Source organism: Hippocampus comes, unplaced genomic scaffold (assembly GCF_001891065.2).
Source record: "Hippocampus comes isolate QL1 unplaced genomic scaffold, H_comes_QL1_v1.1 scaffold261, whole genome shotgun sequence".
NCBI classification, from domain to species: Eukaryota; Metazoa; Chordata; class Actinopteri; order Syngnathiformes; family Syngnathidae; genus Hippocampus; species Hippocampus comes.
Window position 1 is genome coordinate 2,513,655 of NW_017805824.1, and position 23,540 is coordinate 2,537,194.

A 23,540-nucleotide genomic window follows, 5' to 3' on the forward strand; every position below is an offset into this window, starting at 1 on the left:
GACAACAGCTCAGCTAAGCTAGCCGAGATGACACTCGAAGTTGGACGGACACGTTTTTCTGCCAATCTGTGTGTTTCCCTTTTTGTCCAAGTATATTTGTTACAACTGTCTTGTCCACGGTGTCTTTTATTCATTCCACTGGGGTTTAGCAAGTGTGTTTATAAAGAGACGAAAATCTCTTCACTGTTACTAGTGTTAGTGTCTCAACATGGCTACGCTCGTGAAACCAAAACAACGAGCTCAAACGCGTCTTTGTTCAATGTTGTCAACTAATATCGGGATTAATTTTAGGCAAATTTTCCTCAATTCTCCGGAGAGATTTTCATAAAAATTTGAAAAACCCGAAATTCCGGGAAAATCCGGAGGACTTCATCTCTGAGCTGTTAAATGTGGTATAATTCAAAAACATATTGAAACGTGGTTCTGTGCCTTCAACCACACACTCTGTCTTTTCCAGAACACAATAATCCTGGTTAGTGGGTGTTTTGTAAGAACATTTGTCTCGAAATAGCACATCTATTTCCAGCATCATTCGCCAGGCTTGGGGTTCGATTAATGTGTTGTTTTTTTTTCTGAGAAGAAGGTGCTTCGTAAAACTTAGTACCATCCCAATGTTGTGAACTACATGAGCCAATTCTTCGATTGAACTAAAACGTGGTGAACTATTTTCTTTTTGTGTGTGTGCACAATCTGGTTGGTTTATTTTGATAGCAGAAGTTCAGTTCAACCTGATAAGGAGTTGGCCAAAGTGCAAAGCAAGAGGCACAAATATATTGCAGTCAATGCAAAGAAAATATGCATCTATGCGTATGTATGACAACATATATATACCGTATATTAAATGAAAGGTAAGTCTCACATAGATATCAGGATGCAGTGATGCTGAAGATGAGCACCGGTGGTTGCATAAACTGTAGAAAGATATAAACACGTGTTTTTGCTCCCATTTTTCATGAACAGAACGCAAAGACTATTTCTGCAACTAGCGTTTTATTGTGGCCAGCCCAAGGCACACCTGTGCAATAATCATCCTGTCTAGTCAGTAGTTTGATATGCCACGCTTTGGAGGTTGATGTAGTATCTCTGCAAAGAAGGGCTCTCGAACACAGATTATTGTTAGGCTCTTTGTGGACATAACACAATTTGGTCACTGAATTTACATTTTCTAAAAAGAAAACAAAACTTTATAATCTTTTTTTTTTCTCAACTGGCAATCTGGTTGTTTCTGGAAATGCTTTTGTCTCTACTTAACTAGATAGTAATAGGATGTGCCTACTCATCAAAATATGAATACAAGGCCAAATGTTTGAGTTTGTTTTGCCATGGTTCGGCGTGTTAAATCCAACAGAACACAAACCTGTCAGGTGTTCTGCTCATGCACCTTTGAAGTGATTGATTGCCATATGTTGTTTGTGGGCTGTTTAGTGTCACTTGCTAAATAAGACCTTTATTTTGTTGCTACTTTGAAGGCGCAGCACCAAGTCAGCAAAGCACCAATTCAATGTTGTCAACATGTGGATGTTAAAGGAGCAATAATGCTCATGCTCATGCCCATGAAAAGGAGTCTGGCTGACTTTCATTATTGAGAGTGTGTACAGCCTAATTTAGCTACTGTAGGTATGATGCTGATGACATAATAGAAAGAATGTGACATTGTGGTACTCTATTCCAATTGCACAAAGGGGAACATGCCACTGGACGGGGCAGAGTTTACGCTAAACAAGAAAGACATTTGATTCCCTGCACCAAACTGTCCTGTCATTTATGGTGGGCTTAATTGGGCTTGAGTAATGATTCGTGGCCTTCTCATAGAATTATTGCCTCTTTGTGAGAAGAGGTGATTTAGAGTCATTTGAGTTGAACAGTTTTTTAGAGTCATTTGATTTGAACAGTTTTCAGGCCGATTAAATGTTTTCTTCTATTTAAACAAACCTAGCTGTGTTTTACAAAAGTCTTTGAGCATGATGCTATCACACGACACAAAATGGCAAAGATGGGCTAACAAAATTACCATCGATCGTCAGTGTTTTAACCATAAAAGGAACAGATATTTCAATTCTAACAGTGCAGCGACTCTTGTAGACAGACAATAACAATACTCCTTGGCATATATTCTTTATCCTCTGCAAAAAACCCTAATAGTACAGCAGTGTAAGGAACAGTTATGTCCATCTTCTAGGTATTGACACATACGTATTTATTATAGTGCTGCCTAATGGGCAAGGCACGCACACCAGAAGGAATCGCACAACCTATTAAAGCATGAAATTATTCTTGACAAGTTTAATTGTTATTACTGTATGTTTTTATTACTCCAGAAAGTTATTTTACTTAGTATAGACCCATGACTTTATTTTAGGATTGTTAATGAAGGAATAGAATCGATCTGTTTCATGACATTTCCAGTTCATTTCAAAGGGGAAAGATGATTTGTAATCCAGTGTTTTGAGTCAGGCACCACTGCAGCCCGATCGAAGACACCGCTGTGTGCTGATTGATTATATAGTGGACATAAACACCACAAATGTCAGTGGTATATCTAAACTACAGCAAAAGCATAGACCATTAAACACGGGCTAAATAATGTACACCAAAAGTATGTATGTCATTAAGAAAAACTGTTCGACTGGGCTAATGCCAAGGTTTTATTTAAACCTATTACTGCAATAGTCTTTACAGGATGCAGTATTTATTTCTTTTTTTTTGTTTTTTGGGGGGTCAGGGGGGTTGTTTATGACAAAGTACTCTAAATATACTGAAAGAACATTTGCCAAACACTGTAACCCAACTATAGGCCTTATATTCTAATAAAAGTATTAAGACTAACCAACCAGCAAATTTGTCATTTTGGAAGTCAGTCAGAGATTGAGAAATATTCAGCCTCGTTATCTCCCCACTCCAACGAGTCCAATATGAGTGTGAATTGCGCGTTGAGTCAGTGTGCAGCAGGTCAAAGTTTTGGTGAAAGTGTTTCTTTCGAAGCAATATCGCTTAACCCCAAACAGTTGGTTTTCAAAGATACACACACACACACACACACACACACACACACACACACTTCCTGTTTCCACTTTTACAATGAGGTTCCTCTTTGAATTCATGCAAATCAAAAAAGGATATTGACTGTAGCCACCGTGCTCTCATTTGCACTGGGCCTGTATTACCTGAGACCAACCATTGTCCACTCACGAGGCCTTTTGAGCACCCAGTGGGTGCATTTAAAAGCGCCAACATTGCATTTGCGGTCTGTGAAAATGCTGGCGTGGGATTGTCATTCGTGTTTTCATTATGTAGCTGTGCTCGAGGGCAAAAAAAATGTGAAGTCAGATTCTATAAAGAGACAGGAAGGCTGATTTGAGAAAAGATGTTGCTTGTCTTCAGCATCTCACACAATCATTCTTATAAATGTTGCTTGTGAATTACATAGAAAGAGGGGTGTACTGTCCAACAATTTGGCTCTGGATTTCACTTTAAAATATAAGATCTTGCTGGTAAAATATGCTCTGCACATCAGAGTGAGAACTGATATTCTCATCACGCTTGTTGTCCTACTTACTGTGCGTCAAAAACAGGTGGCTTACACTTGTCGATTGTTTCAGTTTGAGTCGAAGGGAGGAAATGGTGCGGAAACTCCTGTTAGCTGTACATTCTGCTATTTGACCAAAAATTCCCACAGGTACCCAGCTGCGTAAAGAGTATCTCTCTACTGCATTTGATTTGCCTTTTAAAACAAGTCTCAAAGGGAAAGTTTGAAAATACCACAGTTTCTTTTTTACTCACGCACACTGTCATACTTCATTAAATGTAACAAGGGTACAGTGGGTATAAAATCACATTTTCTCAAATGGTTTGGGGGATTTTGTCATGGACTGATGAAACCACACGTTCAAGGTTTGAGCCACACTGTAATTTCAAAACGTATGTTTGGAGCAAACACAACATTACTCATCACCAAGAGAATGCCATACCTACATTGAAGCATGGTGGTGACAGCATTATGCATTCGGGCTGTTTCTCATCAGCTGGAAGTTGGCCTGAAACCGTGCGGAGGGAATTCTAAACAGTTTGAAATAGCTGTCTGTGTTAGCACAAAATAGTCAAACTTCTGCTAGAGAGAAAAAAAATGTCAGCTGAACTTTTATTTGTGCTTAACCCGAAGCGCTTCAAATAGTGGCAGATGTGTGCTGTCTGCCATTATGCGAATTTGACTGTGATTGTTTAATTCTTAATTCACAGCTACATCTTCAACGATAAGAGGGTGTGTGCACTTGTGTAACCACACTGTAGTTATTTATTTTTATATAACCGCACTAAAAGATTAAAGAGTTGTACAGGTTAAGGGTCACATTAATGGTAGAAGAGGTGAAATGATTCTTTTGGGTGTCTTTTTTATATCACAGCAATCTGGCATTTGAACAGTGTTGTGTAGCTTTTTTTTTTAATATCCACAGTACATGGATTTATACATCGGTACAGTAGAGCAAAAAGTGACCAGAGTGTTCTGTTTGGCGCATAATGACCTCGATTAGCATATGTATGACCCTGTTGCCTCACAGGCAATCCTAAAAAATGGGGCGCTCAGGGACATAAGTGTGTTCACACGCAGCCGCTGCTCATTCAAATGCTAAATAACCTTTAGAATTTCACAGAGAAACGTTCCCACCCAGTCCTCCTCGGCAAACAAATGAGAGGATGCCTGGCTCAACAAATGAAAGCTAACAGGGGATTACATATTTTCTGTGTGTCTATAGAGTTTTATTGACATCTCAAAATCCAGTGGTCGCTGTAGAGTTTGAAATTCACAAGGAAAGCCGTGATTGGACAAATCTCATTATGTCATTATTTCCTATTACATTCCACTCCTGTTAATAAGTGCAATGACGTACGTAGCATTTATCATGACAAACAGATGGTGTCTCTTGCTGAATTTAGTCAACAGATGAGTTCTGTTGCTGTCTCAGTTAGTGGGAAAAATGTCTCATTCTGATAAAACTGCTGTTACAGTAGCATCCATGCTAGTCTCCTCCTCAACAAACCGCAAAGCTATCCATCAGTCTGAAGCTTGACAAGATGGATTTTGTGAGATTACAATTCTTTCGTGTACCTGTATACGCCTTGTCATTTTAGTGGAACCTTTGTGCATATTCACACACCACCACTTGAAACTTAAACCTAGAAAGGTGTTGTTTTTAAAGCCCTAATTGTGGCAAATGTTTAAGCACAGAACGCTGCTCACTCACTTTGATTGACACAGAAGTGAGCAAATGCTGATATTTGCACACTCCCGTACGCCTTCCTTCCATTGAGCTTATTTGTACTACGGATCGTTTTCGATCACGTGATGGATTTTTGTTTGTCTGCCATGTGGAGACTGACATCAGGAGGAGAATCTAGGTTTGAAATCGAAAGACTAGTAGATCGAATTGTGTTCTTTTTAATTTGTTTGTTTCTTTTGTGTAACCCTAATCAGTTGAAATCAGCCACTGTATGTTCTTCATTTTCCAATTTCATTAAATGTGCTAAAAAGATGACAGAATATGGAGAGACTACAGGCAATGTTGAAAGCGTTGAAGCCTTTTCTTTTAATCTGGCGGGCTATATGTTTTCATCAAGCACTAACGCCATGGCTGCAGTACAACCAGGTGTTTGGTGTTCTTGACTTTGAGGCTGTCTGTATGACATTCAGTGGCTTATCTTCTGCAGTTTGGACAATTATGTTGAGCGATCTGGAAAGATTCACTTCTCTGGCAGGCCAGTGTGTGTTTGCAGCAAATAGTTTTGGGAAGTATTTGGTACACCAGTGATGTGGGGGTGTTATCTTGTACCCTGTAAATCAGGGTTGCCAATCACTAAACTGTGAGATTGAATGTGCTTGAACAAAGCAACAGAATCTGAGAGCTAGTTACTAGCTGAAGGTGGAAGTCAACGCAATTTTATTGATACAATCTACACAGCCCGACTAGTATAAACACGGCATTCTGATTGTTATTGTTTGTTGAATATGAATGAAGCAGCAACATTTTGGGGGGGGGGGTGGTAATTAAACAAACAAAAACATTTTAACATCTGATTTAAAATAGCGTTCATCATGCAATTCAGCCAATCACAGATGCAACCAGCAAGCGGCGGCGTGCTGTTTGAACAAAGTCGGAAATAGCTGAGTTGGTGACGAGACTCGCTAAACCTTCGCTAAACAAGGATACGATATATACTGTGGTCATACTGAACATGAGTTGACACTCTTGTCACGTGATTGCATATAAAGTTAGTAGAGTTGACAAAGAGGGGTGAATTTGTACAGCTGCACTGGAGCCAAACACCTTTGAGAACGTGCATACTCTATCACATACACGGCAGTTAAACAGTGGTCAAACAATGAAAGACAAAATCATCATTGTGGCCTGAGAGCACCGGGACTTGTACGACACAGCCAGCTTCCAATAGGAGCCAAAAAATAAAAAAGAGCAGGCATAGGCTACTTGGCATAGTTGCAAAGTAAATGTATGAACTTGTGCAAAGCTGTTGAACCAAAATAGCAATATTTCGAACAAAAGCTACGCCCACCTGAATGATTGACGATGTTGATGCGTTTTTTTTTTTTCATGAATGTCAGAGATGTTGTAACCATTACATGTTAAGTTTATCAGTGGGGTTTTTAAGAACAATTTGGGGATTTTAATTTTTGTCCAATGCATTGCCTAAAGGCTTGTAGTAATTGGTGAGATGTTTGAACTGAAGGATGAGTAAAAACACCTACAGACCTTATATGTATATGCTTTTATCGTTGACTGAGCTATTGGTACCTGTTTTGAAACAAACATCACAGCTTTTCACACATTCGGTGTTAAAAAAAAAAAAAAAAAGATTTGTGTTCTCCTACAAAAATGTTAACCCATCATGAACAAAGAAAAGTCCTGATTGAGTACATTGCTCAAGTCACAAATGTTGGGCAAATGCCACACCAGGAGGCTCCACGTATGAGAAGAGTGGGTGGTTCCTGGATTATAGATGGTGTGAAACTGAGAGCTTGGTGATGCTTTACTCCCACTGCTACAAGTACATACTCTCACTGTCGTCAACGTCGGTGTTTTACAAAATCAAAGAAGTGTTCATGATGTGAGGATTGTTGCCATCTCAGACCCAGCCAATCCCATATTTTAGACATAATGTACATAGACTAGGGTCACCTTCCAAAATACGCAACACCTTGTGGTCTGCAATCAAGTCTACTTGAGTGTGTATATTTGAATAACGTCAGGGAAATATGTACACAGTAAATGGAAGCCGAGAGTTTCAGACAGTTGACACCTGTGCAGTCTTCTATGAATAAATGAAAACAGAGGCTCAGGGCCCAGCGTGTCTCACATTCCAACATGCAGCTTGTAACTCAGATGCAAAAAGAACTAGAGAGAACGATCCCGTTAACATCATTGTTCGCTCATTTCCACCTGCCTTGTGTTTAATTATGAACATGATTAGTTTTTTTTTTTTTTTTTAATTCCAAAATAAGTTCCTGTCGGTGTGCTTTGATTACTTTCTGATTTGCACAATGTGTAGCGTACACGGTTTGACTGTGAATACAGATTTGATAAATACTTCTTTAATACCGTTTTAATTTTGTCACCTTGGCCTATGATTTATGCATTGCTTCTTATTATATAATGACAAGTTTTAGCGTGTTTGTGTCCATGTGGCCAGTGTTGAGGTGCAAGAAAACAACATCTTAATTCTCTTAATCCTGAAGATTTAAAGGTTTATTAGTGTAATGAATCTGCTGCGGGTATCCGCGCAGTACTTCCTGTCTCCACTCAACATCTCTTGCACTGCAAGCGTTGAAAGAAGATTAGACAGTGGACGTAATCCCACACACACATCTCTACACAGTGTCACCCACTGGTCAGAATAACCGCAAGCTTTCCATCCGTTTAGGATTAAATAAGAAAGAATAAATCCAATCATTATGGTTGACTCCAGAGTGTGGTCATCCCCTCGTAGTCTTGTGTTATTAATGATTTGAAATGTGGGCGGGTTATCAGCATCTCTATGACCCTCTCACAGACCGATCAAACCATTGATTAAACAACTGTAGCATTATTGTCAAATAAAGCAGTTGATTGCGGATGCATTTTCCAATGTAAGACTTGAGATGACTCTTTAGCCGTTCACTCATTTTTTGGGGCGGTCAAACAGGCATGTTGCAAATATCCAATTTTATCTTTATTAGCTGCAATTGTCATGGAAAATTTGCATTTCATGAGCCCAAACAGCCCAGAGGCAACACTAGTTCATGGGAGCAAGTAATAGTGAGCTTCCATTGCTCTTTTCGTATGCACATTAGAGCAGGGGCGTCAAACTCATTTTTGTCGCGGGCCACTTTGGAGTTACGTTTTCCCTCGGAGGGCCATTACGACAGTGAAATCGAATAAATGTTTAATCATCGCATCGTATTGTTACTTATATACAACAAATTAAATTGATGGATTACTAGTTTTGAAATCAGTCAAATGTTTGTTGTTTATTCAATTATTGTCCAAGTGAGTGTAAAAAGTATAAAATTATGCAAAATATCAACGTTATTTATTTCACATGACAATTTGACATTTTGATCCAGATTTGAGCAAGGATCATGGAAGTTGACACGCGTGATTTGCATACGCGGGCCACATAAAATGACGTGGCGGGCTGGATCTGGCCCCCCGGGCCTTGAGTTTGACACCTGTGCATTAGAGCATGATGCACGCAACTTAATTAATATATTCATGTATAAGAGAACCAATTACGAACGTAAATGTTCAGCGATCCATTTATATTTGTTTTGTGTATGTGTGTGGTTTTAAAAAATATATATTTTCACTACTGGAGCAAGTCTTGCCATTTTCATTTTCACGTGAAACAGAACAAATAGTGTGCATGGAGAGCAAAAAGCTTTGACTGGCTCCAGTGAGACTTTTTTTTTTTCTGTTCAGATAACCTCACTCAGATCCTCTGCTCCAGGGGTTAGTTACACAAGAGCCATTCACGGAAGTCAACCCCATGACTGTCCACCGATTCGATGCCCATATTTGTGACAGCCCTCTCCACCTTGACATGTTTTAGCTTGAGGTCACAATGGCCAAAACAGGCTTGAAATGTTACATAATTTCTCAGAAAATACGTGTCCAATGGATTCTACTCTCCTTATTCATGGAGTCCCATTACATTTTTCACAGAAATATCCATGAATAGGAAACACATCTCCCAAAAGTCATTGTCACAGTACACTTTAGCAACTTCCATTTGGTGAGCATGAAAATGTTCTGCTTGAAGCCTTTGAACAACCTGAAATCGGTATCGCTAAAGCTTTATTATTCCCCAAAGCATCCACTGAATTGAGCTTTTGTTGATGCTGAATTCCGTTGCAGTCTTTTGGAAGGACATTTCCTGGTTTTGTGTGAACGCCTGCTGAAGGAGTTTGGCATTTTCATCAGTGGTTTTGAGAAAGTTGCCATAGCGTAAACTGAAATGCGTGTTGGAGCAGTGAGATCACCATGCAGCTTCTCAAATTTGTGCCACAAATTTAGCGTCCTGTCAATTGGTGAGTCATGGGCAGCCATGAGGGAACGATATGCTTATAAAAGCTGCAAAGACTGAACTGTCAAAACGCTGAGGGCTTAATATCTGTCTAAATGATATCTAAAATCAAAAAGGTTAAATGTATAGTGAATTAAGTGATACCCTGAATATGAAATACAGTCAAACCTCGGTTTTCGAACGTTTCTGTTCTCAACCAAATTGGTTTTCGACTGAGCAAACCCGAATACGCCACTTGACTCCTCTCGGCTTCCTTACCACGAGGAAGTGACGCTTCCTCGTTTAGCGTTCATCGTGAGCAGACGTGTTTGTTGTGATTTATGCACATCTGACTGTTTTTATGTTATTTCTGCAAAGTGTATTAGCCCCTCATCATGGGCTAATAAAATAGTTTCGGATTTCGAACAAGTCGCTTTTCGAGCAGCCTTCTGGAACGGATTATGGTCGAAAACCGAGGTATGACTGAATATGTTAAATATGTGAGTATTTTCTAGTTGACCAACACGATCACAGGACTGACAGTTCCACACAGACAACTGCTGTACAGGGAGTCCTCGGTTTTTGTCGGTTCTTACTGATTATTCTTTTAAAATCTGTCAATCTTCAAAAAACAACCCTCCCTCCCCCCAATTATTATTATTTTTTTACACTAACACATACATCACAAGACAAAGATAATAACATGATGTGTTAAGTTTTTGCCATGGTTGTTTCAGTACTGGTAACGAGGTACTTTATACAGTTATAATATCAAAGTCAACATTTTTACTGCGTTCAAAGTCATAATGCGTGGAAATTGTTCCGTAACCTTGCCGTGATTGATTGATAACCTTTGAACAATGCGATGCCTCTGATGCTACAGAAGCTCTTTGCGAACCATGGCATGCGCTGTAAGATGCGACTACAAAAATGTCAAGAAAAGCCTACTAGATCAGGTGAAGTTTATTTCGGGTTAATGAGAGGCACTTTATTTTGTGGCAGATGTGTGCTGACTCCATGGACTTCCAGTACCTCTATACTCACTGAACATGAGTCTGAAAGTGATGAGATAATTCAGAACACAGGCACACCCCCAGTTTTCAAATTGTGCAGCCACATTATCTCAGTTTATTTTTACTTCCTTTCTCAAAAGTTTTTATGCATTCTATATTTCTTTTCAATGGCTCGTTAATCAGTAGATTTTTTTTTTTCCCAATGCCCAAAATCGGCATTGGCCACGAAAAATCCATATCGGTTGGGCCCTAATTAAAAAAAAAACAAACAAACAAACACCAGCTTGTGTGGCATAACAGCCTAAAAACAACCTGAAAAGCTCATGCCTCTATGCAGCAAGGTGTCAGCATGTGAGAAGTGAGGCGCTCCATTTCCTCAACCAGGCTTGTAATGATATTTTTTGTTTTATTTGCTGTGTAGCTTTATGCCAGTATATAGAGGCTACTAAATTCAGAGATGGGGCCAGAGGAAATTTGGCAGGGGCAAGTGAAGGTAACCCTCCCATCACACACTCTCCTTCCCCGTTTTAACCTTTGCAAAGCTTTTCCCCCTCAACCTGTAACCCGGTTATGACAATATTTCAGTAGACCTCCTTTGTTCCTTTTTCATGTTCGTATCTTATTTTCAGACCGTGTGGGGATTGGCCCTTTCTTTTTTTGCACACTCCTAAGTTCAATTTTCTCCTCCCAGCTTGTCCTTCCTCCCTCTTCCTCACGTCCCCAAGCAGCGGCTGAACAATGCAAAGCTTATGTTTGACAATCACTGCTCCTGTTTCCTGTGCGGACTCGCGCGCGCACACACTGCTCTCATTGCGCTCACTCACTGGTGAATCCAGTGCTGCCTGCGCTGGCATTGCCTGGTCAATGTTTACTCTCCCCCTATAACTCTGAATGAGCTTTTCAATACTGCCTTGGTGTGTGCATCACTTTTGCTTCATTCTGGGTTCAAATCAAACTCAGTTCAGGCTTTTCTTGACGGATTGTTTGGTGTGTTTCTGTGTATTGCCATTAAAGCTGTCAGGAAGCACCTTGAGCTTTAAGACTTGTTTATTAATGTTTTCATTAATTTTCTGGTGAACATCAATCAGATTGCCTATTATCTGATCTGGCTTTTTTTAAAGTCAGGAATGCAGATGGCAGCTTTATATGATGCAATACATTCTTCCTCTGTAGACCAATTTGCTGACTTACTCTCTCCCCTCTAGAGTTGCGCCTGCTACTGATCAACCACTTCCTGCGCACCCCTGCCTATTTAGTGCTGAGTCTTTCTCTCCTATTTATTCTCACGTCCTGTTTTTCCTCTTCGCCTTTTCAGGTGAGAATTTTGAGCAGAGTCCGCTACGGAGAACCTTTAAATCCAAAGTTCTTGCACATTACCCAGACAATGTCGAGTGGAATCCGTTTGACCAGGATGCAGTCGGCATGGTAAGAACACCAATTAGCCAAAGGCTCCATGTGGATTTGATAGAATTTCAGAAATATTGTAAAATTCGTAAAATGCACGATCTCTTTCATGTGAAAGGTAATGAGCAAAAGTTACCTGTGGAATGTGCTTAGAGCTTCACAAAGAATTAAGTCATAACGGCTCACTTGTTGGAAAGACGATTGCTAAAAATAAATCCTGAATTTGTTGGTTAAAGGTTTCAATGGACTATTCAACCTGTCTATGCGTTGACTCCCACTGCACTATGACAATTATAGCTTGAACTCAATTAATCGGCAATCACATATTTTGACATTAACATACTGTAGACTCTCGCTGAAATCAACTGGAGGCCAGTCGACACAGCAAACCTAGCTTGTGGAAATATCCATCCATCGATCCATCTTCTTCTACTTATCCGGAGATGCATTGTGGGGGCAGCAGTTTATGTAGCAGCCCAGACTTCCCTCTCCACAGCCACTTTCTCCAGCTCTTTCTTGGAAATCCTGAGGCATTCACAGGCCAACCAGGAGACACAAGCCACTTTTCCATTGCAGGTTCCAGCACTGGCCTTACTTGGCCTGGCCTGGCCAACTGAGTAACCAAACTGAGTAAAGAGTCCCTCATCTCTTGTTTCACGACCCGTTACCCCAAATCTCCGCTCTCACCGTGGATGGGTACTCAAGTGGGATCTTGATGACTGAGGCTCCCCTGACTGACACGGTGAGTTGGGATCCAGCTGCCTGCCCAGGGCCATTCTGCCGAAAACCACTACACGGTACCACCTGGGTCGAAGTGGTGTCTTGCAGCAAGAAGAGCAAAGAACCATCCCCCTGCCCCCAGCTGGTGCTGAAAAATCATTTTGCCGCCCTGGCGAATGATTCTCCTCCTTCCATTACCGTGCTCCTGGTGTCGGGAACGTCTGCTGTCGTATCCGACCGTGCGGTCTCAGGTGCTCCTTTCGATTCCTCTCTGCCCACAGCGATGAACTCTGCCCGCTCTCGCTTAAGGCTGCTCAAAGATGCAGTGTCCCGATACACGAGTGGGCCACCTCATCGGCGCCACTCACCGGGGCCATCCTCAGCTGCCATCCGGCCTCGACACCACCATTTTTGACGACAGCTTCAGGAATCTCTTCCGGGCGTCTGTCGTTCCCCTGGCGCGCCTTCTTCGCATCCTTGTTCCCACCAACTACCATTGTAGTCTGGGGCAGCATCATTAGATGCAGTCATTATTACAATACTGTAATCCGCTGAGCCAAAGTTATGGACATAGTAAACATTCTGTCTGGTCTTCTTGACTCACTTTCACCATCCATATCCTGGCTCATTGTCCACGTGGGGACGAACGAGAGAGCACATCGACAGTCGGAGCTGATGAAAAGAGACTTGCATGCCCTCTTTGCCTTGCTGAGAACTTGCGGGCTGTCAGTCTGGATCAGCGGCATTTTACCGACACTATCCCGCGGCATCGAGTGCTTCAGTAACCATTTAAGCCTGACTACATGGCTCATACGCACTTGGTGGTAATCTCGATATTGCTTTTATTGACAATTTTAACATATTTTGGAATCATTCTTTTTACCAGCTAAATGGTGTTCATCCAACTTTCTGGGCAGCTTGATACTAGCTGCCAACATCCATCATGCAGTCATCAATTCCGCTTCCAGCCGACTGTTGTTTACAAATTACTCAGCGCGTATCCCTGCCTCTTGTTCCGCGGTTGCGAACTGCTCCAATGAGAGTTGAAGTTTGCAGCTTGATGACTCCAACAGAACCACATCCTCAGCAAAAAAGAAGGATGTAACACTGAGGTCACTAATCCAGACACCGTCAATGACTTGACTGCACCTGGAAATTCTGCCCATAAAAGTTGGGAACAAAATCAGTGTTTGGCTTAAGCCTTCACCCTGCAGACAAGAATCAGAATCTTCTTGCTCCTTCCAGTCGAGTCGCCTTACCCCTGACTCACTTATGCAATCACAAATCACAGACACTTTCATGGTTTCGCACATTTGTTTGCAATGTTGTTGTCATCTGACTTATTACTTACTGACTTATGTTTACGCTACACTTGTTTGGTAGAACTTTTATCCGTTTTAAGTGACTATTTAAAAGACTGCGAGTGAAAGTAAATTAACAACTCTAATTGAAGTAGATAAATAAACTCTTATATTAATGCATGGTTATATTTTAGTGTAAACCAAACCTATGAGACAAATCATTTCTGTATAATAAATCTGATATTGTTTATGGTAATACAGGTTGATGTATTGCTTGTGTTTGTAAAAAATACATGACAACAAGACCTTGAAAAAGTAATACAGTACCCTCATGTTAAATTGCATTCGCAGTATTGAGCAAAAATAACCCAAGCAATTTGATCATTTTTCAAAATCGTTCAGCCCTACAATTTAATGACACTAACATCCTTTCTCCGTCGTCCTGCAGCTCTGTATGCCAAAAGGTTTAGCCTTCAGGACGCAGGTGGACACCCGGGAGCCGCACTTTCACTCGTTCATCATCACCAGGGAGGACGGCTCTCGGACGTACGGATTTGCTCTCACCTTCTTCGAGGAGGTGACCAGTCAGCAAATCTGCAGCGCCATGCAGACTCTTTACCACATGCACAATGCCGAGCAGTATGACATCTTGCATACCCCTACGTCCCCTCGTGGACCCGACGAGCCGCGACTCCATCACCCCCACACTCAGTCTCGGCCCATCCTCCACGCCGCGCCGGCCATCTCTCGTCTGCAACGTTTCAATTCGTATGACATCAGTCGAGACACGCTGTACGTGTCAAAGTGCATCTGCTTGATAACACCCATGGCCTTTGCCCAAGCATGCCAAAAGGTGCTGCAGCAACTTTACCAAGCCGTCACCTCGCCCCATCCCCCACCTCTCCCGCTGGAGAGCTACGTCTTCAACATCCTCTATGAGGTGCCCCTGCCACCCTCTGGGAGATCCCTAAAGTTCTCAGGCGTTTACGGTCCTGTGGTGTGCCAGAGGCCGAGCACATCAGAACTTCCGCTCTTTGACTTTGCCATTGGTGAAATGTTTAACCTGCTGGGGGTGGAGAACGTTCTACAGTTGTTCACCTGTGCCCTGCTCGAGATGCAGATACTGCTCTACTCACAGCGTAAGTAACACAGCCGCCACATGTGCACCCCCTCAGCTTTTCTTCCAGTATTTATGAATGAATCAACAGCGGCACAGAGCAAAATGGTGTGGTGCAAAATGTATTCTCTTGACCGAAAGTCTCGTTAGCCTTTCTATGCTCTTTTGCATTGTTTTTTTTTAGCATTAAGCTAACGGAAGGCAAACAAGTGTGGTTGTTTGAAACACACAGTCTGTAAATCTTAGTTTCATTTTGCCATAAACGTCAAATGATGGTCAGCATTAAGCATCAAGAACCCTTTCAAAAAAATTGTTCACTATCTGCCAAAGTATTGCTTCATTGCTACCGTGCAGCACTCTTATCTCAAATGTTTAACTTGCAAGTCAATGCAAATAATTGACAGCTCTTATGTCAAAAGACTCGTTTAAGTCTGATTATTCATATCTCAAGGCACCACTGTTTTAGAATAGTTCAGAAAAGAACACTGGTCAGTTTCATTCAGATGATAAAACTTTAACCACTGCAAACTACGACCACAATAATAAATGCTGCTCAATGTGAATATTTCAGTGACAGAGTCACTGTAAATGTAGCAGTTGTGAATAGAGATTTTTATCCTGAACCGTTTTACAATTGTTTAAGAAAAGAAAAAAAAATCTTGTATTGACTGCATGAACTTTGTGATTTTGTAATAAGCACTTTGTGAGTCCTCTCTGTGATAATCCTATACAAATAACATTTACAGGTATTCAATGACTTAAAGGAAACCCTTAATACAGCTTTATACATTCTCTATACAAGCCATTAAGTAGTTAAAAGCCCGCTTGTCAAATTGTTAGCTGACATTTAGCTCCACTTATTTGCTTATTTTTTTTCCCCTCTCTTTCCAGCAGCCTTTTAATGATGTTTCTTACTTCATAAGGCTCTGTTAAGATGATATAAGATGTTACCAGTCGACAGTGGCCACAGGATAACTGTCAAGAATAACCCGAACCAAATAATCAACCAAGTATTGTTGAAAATTAATGCTTCATGCCATTTAAACTCTTGAATTATTAACCCACTGATAAACAATTTCGAAATCTTTACCGAACCACACTTACTGTAAAGTGGTATCAAGGATTCTGTCTCGACACTTTTTTTAAAACCTTTTTAATTGACACTGTGTGAGGTATTAACAATTTGGTAGATGTCTTCTTTTTTTTTTTAATATGTAAATGAAATAGACCCAAGGCGCTGGCAAATATTTGATATACATGTTGTTACTAGTGTTACATAACCTACTAAGTGTCCATTCAAGTAATGCAGTTTGAGTGCGAGCTTGTATCATACCACGACCCTCGCCCATTTTAGTCAGAGGTTTTTATGTACTAGATGGTGATGCTGCATGCACATACCTGTACTTCGAAATCTTCGAGGTAACATTTTGATCTCTTAAACCTTGTTGGTGGGTAGTTTCTCATGCAAGAGTAAGTCAATTATTTGCTGAGCAAAGAGGGCTTTTTAGAGAGTGCGCTAGATGTGGAGTGGTGTTTGGATCCATTACAATAGTAAGAGGAGGGCAAATGGTTTATAAAACGCCATGAGCTGGGTGAGAAGCTTTTGAAAGGGAAAGCTGTGGTGTTGCTAGGCAACCTCTAGACAGGGAGGATAGCCAGGATGCAGGATGATTATCATTGGTTGGAGGTGACATCATGCCCTCTATCCCATGAGAGAGCCACGGAACGTGTGAAGGGTGTCGACTGGCATTACTCCACCGGGAAGGACTAAAAGATTTGTTTGGAGGAAACACCGCGCATCAACATTCATGCTATTAAAATGGATGCTTTACAACAAGGAGACGACAATGAGGCTTTACATGACACTGGGATTCATAATTGGTTAAAATTGTGGTCAGCATCTTTCCAATGATCCGTTTACCCAATCTGTCAAGGGATGCATCATCCTGTGCTGTTCATGTGTCAAGCATTGTACTATGTTGCAGTTAAGGTCACGTTATTGCCTACTTCTGCTTTTTTTGTTTTCGCAGAAAAGTGAGTGACGGGAGGGATCAACACAGTGTCCCAAAAGTACATTTACTCTTTCTATTTCGTATTAGGTTTCATTCACACCGATGTGATGCCATCAGCATTTGACAATTTTGACAGGGTTTTTTTAAGCACATCTTTCCCTTTCGCCTGGCTCCCCTCATTGACTTTGAGCACCATGTCAAATTTGCTGTCCGGCAAAAACTTCTGTCCCGTTTACATGAAAATGAACTAGGCATTGTAGGGGTGTGATGGCCATTCAAGCCTCTCAAACCGGTGCTGAACTTTAGAGAAATGTCTTTTCAGGCAGCATTCTTGCAATGCTGCTACAATGTCAATTGGAGAGCTGTGGGCATGTGAAAATGGTGTACAATATGTAGTTGCTACCAAATAGTTTGACGTGTAAGAAAACCAACTTCAGTAGGTGTCCTTGAACAATATAATGAAGATTCTTAAAGACAACAAGAAAAGTCAAAATGGCCAAACCTCAGCAGAGATGCAAATATTGGTCATCTGCAAAAAAATAACACGTCTAAAACTGTCAGAGGTCTTCTGCGTCATACTTAACCTTCTTCATCCTTTGTACTCCAGCGTATCTAATTGTCCCCCTTTTCTAATGACATTTGACATCAATATACGCGCCGTGACAAAGCGAAACCCTGTTTGACATCACAGCTTCTGACATATTCAGTTTAGGTATGATTCACCAATTTCACCGTTGAGATCAAAATCTTCTTGGGTTTATCACAATATTTTTTTTATGATGTAGCTGTGTGGGTTGTCCCCAATTCACCAATTTCACCATTGAGATCAAAATCTTCTTGGGTTTATCAAAATATTTTTTTTTTATGATGTAGCTGTGTGGGTTGTCCCCAAAACGTAGTCAGGACATCCCTGAAAGGACACCCACTCGTAAAATTTCCATGTTGACGCATCAAAAAAAAAAAACCCCAAAACGTAGTCAGGACATCCCTGAAAGGGCACCCACTCGTAAAATTTCCATGTTGATGCATCAAAAAAAAAAATGTAGAAGGGAAGTTAACGCATGCCGAGGTCAACAAAGCTATCTTTGCAGAGGAACTTCAGTGGGTAGAACTGTGCTGTGTCATACCGAGAGGTGATTCTAAGATTTTGCCACTGCCTTGTAACTTGATAGGATCTCTAAAAGGTCAGTCAAAACTGAGCATTTTATTGGATTGTGAAATGGTACTATATGGAGTGGCCTAGAAGTTTGCACCTTATAAATCACATTAAAAATATATATTTAGCAACAGAAGTGAAGTGGTTGTTGTCCTTGTGGCCTTGTCAAAGGAAAAGTGGGTCATGTTAGTATTTTAGTATCGCTCCTGAGAGCGGAATCTCGTTTCGAAGTTGCAATCTTGTCTTGTGTACAACCAGCACATGACCAAATGAAGGAAGGGTATTTGGTCTGTCACCATAAGAGGAAAGGCAGCGCTGTGTAGTAGCTGTCAACAGGACAGTACAGGAATGTGAATGAGGAGGAGCAGACACGTATTCGTGTGTGGACCACTTGACTGCAGCGAAACCATGACCACGAATCAGTGGTGATGTGTGAAGTTACAAACAGGGAATTGGTCATGAGCTTGGAGGGTCAGCTGAATTTGGCTGTCACACTTCAGAGACTATTCCCAAGGGCACCAGCCTGGAAGTGTTATCTATTCCGCAAAGAGAACTAATTCAGCTTGTGACCTTTGTCTTTTCCATGTGAATCAATAAGTGAGACCCAGGGACATGATTAACATGTGAATTCAAATTACATTGTTGTTGTTTTAAGGAAATGTAATTTGAAATAAAGTTGGGATAAGGCTATCAGAGTTCTAAAGGATTTAAATGATTATCGTGTGTGTGTGTGTGTGTGTGTGTGTGTGTGTGTGTGTGTGTGTGTGTGTGTGTGTGTGTGTGTGTGTGTGTGTATAATAAATTGTGAGTTGTTACATTTATTACTTACTTACTAGTTGAGCCTTCTTATTTTCCCGCATGAAAAAAAAGTTTTGTTTTTTTTCTTTCGGTACATGTTAAACATAGCAGTAATATAAATATTGCAATATGATTTTTCCAATATCGTGCAGCCCTAGTTTAAATGGGTTTTAAATTGTATTCATTAAACATGTAATGAAATCAATATTCAGGACACTTTTACAGTTAGTTTTGTCGTGCGTTTCATTGTATTTCCTGTTGCCGCGAATGGCACCAATTCGGTGGAGCGGCACATTTACTGTTGTACGGGCTGTCAAAATTCTGTTATATGTACATGGTGGATATCTTTTATTCATTCTTAATGAAAGACTACTCTCATTTGGACGGCTCTCACTGATCTGTTTTCTCTGCGTCACAAACAGATTACCAGAGGCTGATGACAGTTGCAGAGAGCATCACAGCCTTAATGTTCCCCTACCAGTGGCAGCACGTGTATGTTCCAATTCTGCCTGCCTCTCTCCTCCACTTCCTGGACGCCCCTGTTCCATATCTCATGGGCCTGCACTCAAATGGACAGGATGACCGCACCAAGCTAGAGTTGCCGCAGGAGGTACATACTCTCTCACCCCACCGTTATGTCGCATCACTTGTTTGGACTGACCAGAACAAAGCTAGCTTTATAACAGCTCTGCATAGTGTTTTGACTGTACATCTCATAATCATGTGTGACGCGTGACATGTAACTTGACCACATCAGCGTCCACCCTGGTTGTGTCCATTTGTTCCAGCTGTCAATATGCACATCCTTCACTTTGGCTCTGTGCCCAAGTACCTTCATATATGAGATGGAACGTTTTGTCCTACACAAATATGGACCGTAAGCTACATATCAGGAATATTGAATCAATGCTTGAATGCCTTTCCATATTGGAGCCTCAAAGTTGGGACTCCATCCGGTCCTACAAGCTGTTCGACTTCAGATTTAAAAACATTAGACAAACACATCGATTTTATGACAGTGTTGGGAAAAAAGGTCTTCAAAAATATATTAACTGCGCACTCAATGTGCAACTTACATTTTCAAATCACAGTATGGGCTCTTTGCTTTACTAGCACTACTACGACAGTTTCGTCATTCACATTCTTGCATATTGAGCTCTTTAAAGGTTCCTCCAGATGGTTTTTTTTCATTTTGTGAGTTGTTACATTTATTACTTACCTACTAGTTGAGCCTTCTTATTTTCCCGAATGAAAAAAAAAGTTTTTTTTTTCTTTTGGTACATGTTAAACACAGCAGTAATATAAATATTGCAATATGATTTTTCCAATATCGTGCAGCCCTAGTTTAAATGGGTTTTAAATTGTATTCATTAAACATGTAATACTTTGCTTTACTAGCACTACTACGACAGTTTCGTCATTCACATTCTTGCATATTGAGCTCTTTAAAGGTTCCTCCAGATGGTTTTTTTTCATTTTAAAATGTGCAAATAACTCTCAATGCACAGGAGTACAGTATTTCAAGGTCAGCTATTACTCTTAGCATTGTGTCCCAATCTATTGTCCTTTCTTTTTTATGCGACACGCGGGAACTATTATGTTTACACCTGCATTAATTTGTCAGTGACCTTAATTTCTGTGCCAGTTATTAGAATGTCTACTACATTTTTTGTTTCCCGTGTCCCTTCAGGCCAACTTGTGTTTTGTGGACATCGACAACCACTTTATAGAACTTCCAGAAGAGTTGCCGCAGTTTCCCAACAAGCTTGAATTCATACAAGAGATCTCGGAGGTGCATTGTCATAGAGGGCAAAAATACAAAGAAAAAAATAAGAACTCTATGTGTATGTATAGCACTGATGCCACTGAACATGTCGAGTGGTTGAAAGTGAAATAAATATTCAGGAATAATACTTTTACAATTTTTGTAAAATTGTATGTTGCGTTATATAAACTTATTTAGATCGACTGCAGCACATGGGTTAAACTGTCTGTGCAAAAGGAAGGATCTTACAAAAAAATTATTTTGTCGATGCCTTTTTTTTAAATTGCGAGCCGTACCTTTGACCTACTAATCAAATCAAATCAAAAAGCAAACCGGAACAAAAATATCAAAAGCGTCATAATAAAATGTAAATGTAAATTGCATACTACTTCATGGACCTTAAGCTACATATCAGGAATATTGAATCAATGCTTGAATGCCTTTCCATATTGGAGCCTCAAAGTTGGGACTCCATCCGGTCCTACAAGCTGTTCGACTTCAGATTTAAAAAACATGAGAGAAATACATCGATTTTATGACAGTGTTGGGAAAAAAGGTCTTCAAAAATATATTAACTGCGCACTCAATGTGCAACTTACATTTTCAAATCACAGTATGGGCTCTTTGCTTTACTAGCACTACTACGACAGTTTCGTCATTCACATTCTTGCATATTCAGCTCTTTAAAGGTTCCTCCAGATGTTTTTTTTCATTTTAAAACGTACAAATAACTCTCAATGCACAGGAGTACAGTATTTCAAGGTCAGCTATTACTCTTAGCATTGTGTCCCAATCTATTGTCCTTTCTTTTTTACGCGACACGAGGGAACTATTATGTCTACACTTGCATTAATTTGTCAGTGACCTTAATTTCTGTGCCAGTTATTAGAATGTCTACTACATTTTTTGTTTCCCGTGTCCCTTCAGGCCAACTTGTGTTTTGTGGACATCGACAACCACTTTATAGAACTTCCAGAAGAGTTGCCGCAGTTTCCCAACAAGCTTGAATTCATACAAGAGATCTCGGAGGTGCTTGTGTCCTTCGGCATGACACCGGAAGGAAACATCCACTCGACAGACACGCAAGTCAAGCACAGAGGCTTGCGATCAGCCGACGCTGTCTCCGACAAACGCAACGGCAACCTGGCGTCGCCTCTCAACTCTTACTTGCTGAGGGAGAATGTAACCATCGCCAGACTACAGGCTCTGGTCAAGAGGACAGGCGTTAGTTTGGAGAAGGTTGGACATGACATGTTTTATTCTTTAAAAAGCGCAAGCAAACCAATCAAATTGATATGCTATATCTTTCATTTTACAGGCTATGGAAAAATGTTACAACGTTCAACTGTGTTTTAAAACAACTTTTCGATTAAAAAAAATGTCCAAGTCCTTAATTAATAGATAATAGATGACACTTTCCATCATAATAAAATTTCCTCTGTCTGATAACCATGCTCCGTTCAGAACACATCTCGATGAGTGAACATGCTTTTTAAGTTGAGTTAGCTACTTAAAAAAAATACACACCCACACACATTGCAGTAACTTCCTTCATCGACAGCAAGATCCTCTGCCATGACGACGAGGACAAGGAGCATACGCTGAGGGTGTTTGACACCCGGGTCGATAAGGTCCGCATGCTCACACCATCGTTAACACAAAGTCCAGATGAAGTGTTTACCTTCAGGAAAGTGTTTTCAATACAAGAAAAAAAGTTTTACTTGTTTTCTTGTATTTATTTGGAATAAGATTAAAATGTACATGGAAATTCCAGGTGCAGACGCCAAGCAATACAAATTTAGGACGTGTTATCCATTAGGTGAATGGGCCACACCGGATGGCGTTATATCCATTGACAAGAGTTCTCCTGTCAACATACATAATGCTTATACTTGTATCTTTATCCATTTGAATCGTCTCTTGTGTTTGTCTCATAAAGATGTAGCATTTAATCTTAAAAGCAATTATATCAAGATAAGTGGAAGGATCATTTACAAATTAAAAGATGACTTGACAGCTTTGTCTGAATCACTCAATGCTGACTTTCAGTTGAGGCAACAAAGCACTGATGTATGCTCTGCTACTGTTACATCTTTTAGTTATTGAGTGATTATTTCAGTGCTGGAGTTGATTTGCTTTTCACACATGCACGTATGCACATCAGCTTGAAGTTCGAGAGGATGCCAGCGGCAATAAGGACCCACGATTTCATTGTGATGAGGAGGAGCTGAAGATGCACCAGCTCAACATCCACGTGCGTGAGGTCTTCGCCAACCGCTTCACCCAGATGTTTGCTGACTAGTTGGCTGACTACGAGGTGTTGGGGATCCAGCCGAGCCAAGACAAGGAGTCCTGGTTCACCAATCGAGACCAGATGCAGAACTTTGACAAGGTGAGATGCTGCAGATTTTTCAAAGAATAATTGCACAGTGAACTCCTGCTTGAGCGCCGTTCATCGGTCATGCCCTTGCTATATAAGGTCAACGTTGAAGTGATCATATTGTGTATGTGAATTACTGACTTCCCAAAGGCCTGAATGTAATCACTTCAAATATTCCACTGCACTAAACAAGGGTTTACCATTTCATTCTAAATTGCCTTTAATATTTTTATACATGTGTTTGTGTGTAGGCCTCCTTCCTGTCTGACCAGCCCGAGCCCTACCTACCTTTTCTGTCCCGTTTCCTGGAGACACAGATGTTTGC

General features: G+C 40.7%; 1 protein-coding gene across 1 annotated transcript in view; it reads left to right on the top strand.

The window, feature by feature from the left end:
- dennd5a (DENN/MADD domain containing 5A) overlaps positions 1-23,540 on the top strand; it is a 47,324-nt gene that overhangs the window by 2,141 nt on the left and 21,643 nt on the right. Inside the window, 7 exon segments of the mRNA XM_019886469.1 lie at positions 10,984-11,055; positions 11,878-11,987; positions 14,436-15,126; positions 19,493-19,680; positions 21,763-22,074; positions 23,000-23,227; positions 23,467-23,534. Of these exon segments, the coding sequence (XP_019742028.1) occupies positions 10,984-11,055; positions 11,878-11,987; positions 14,436-15,126; positions 19,493-19,680; positions 21,763-22,074; positions 23,000-23,227; positions 23,467-23,534 (1,669 nt within the window).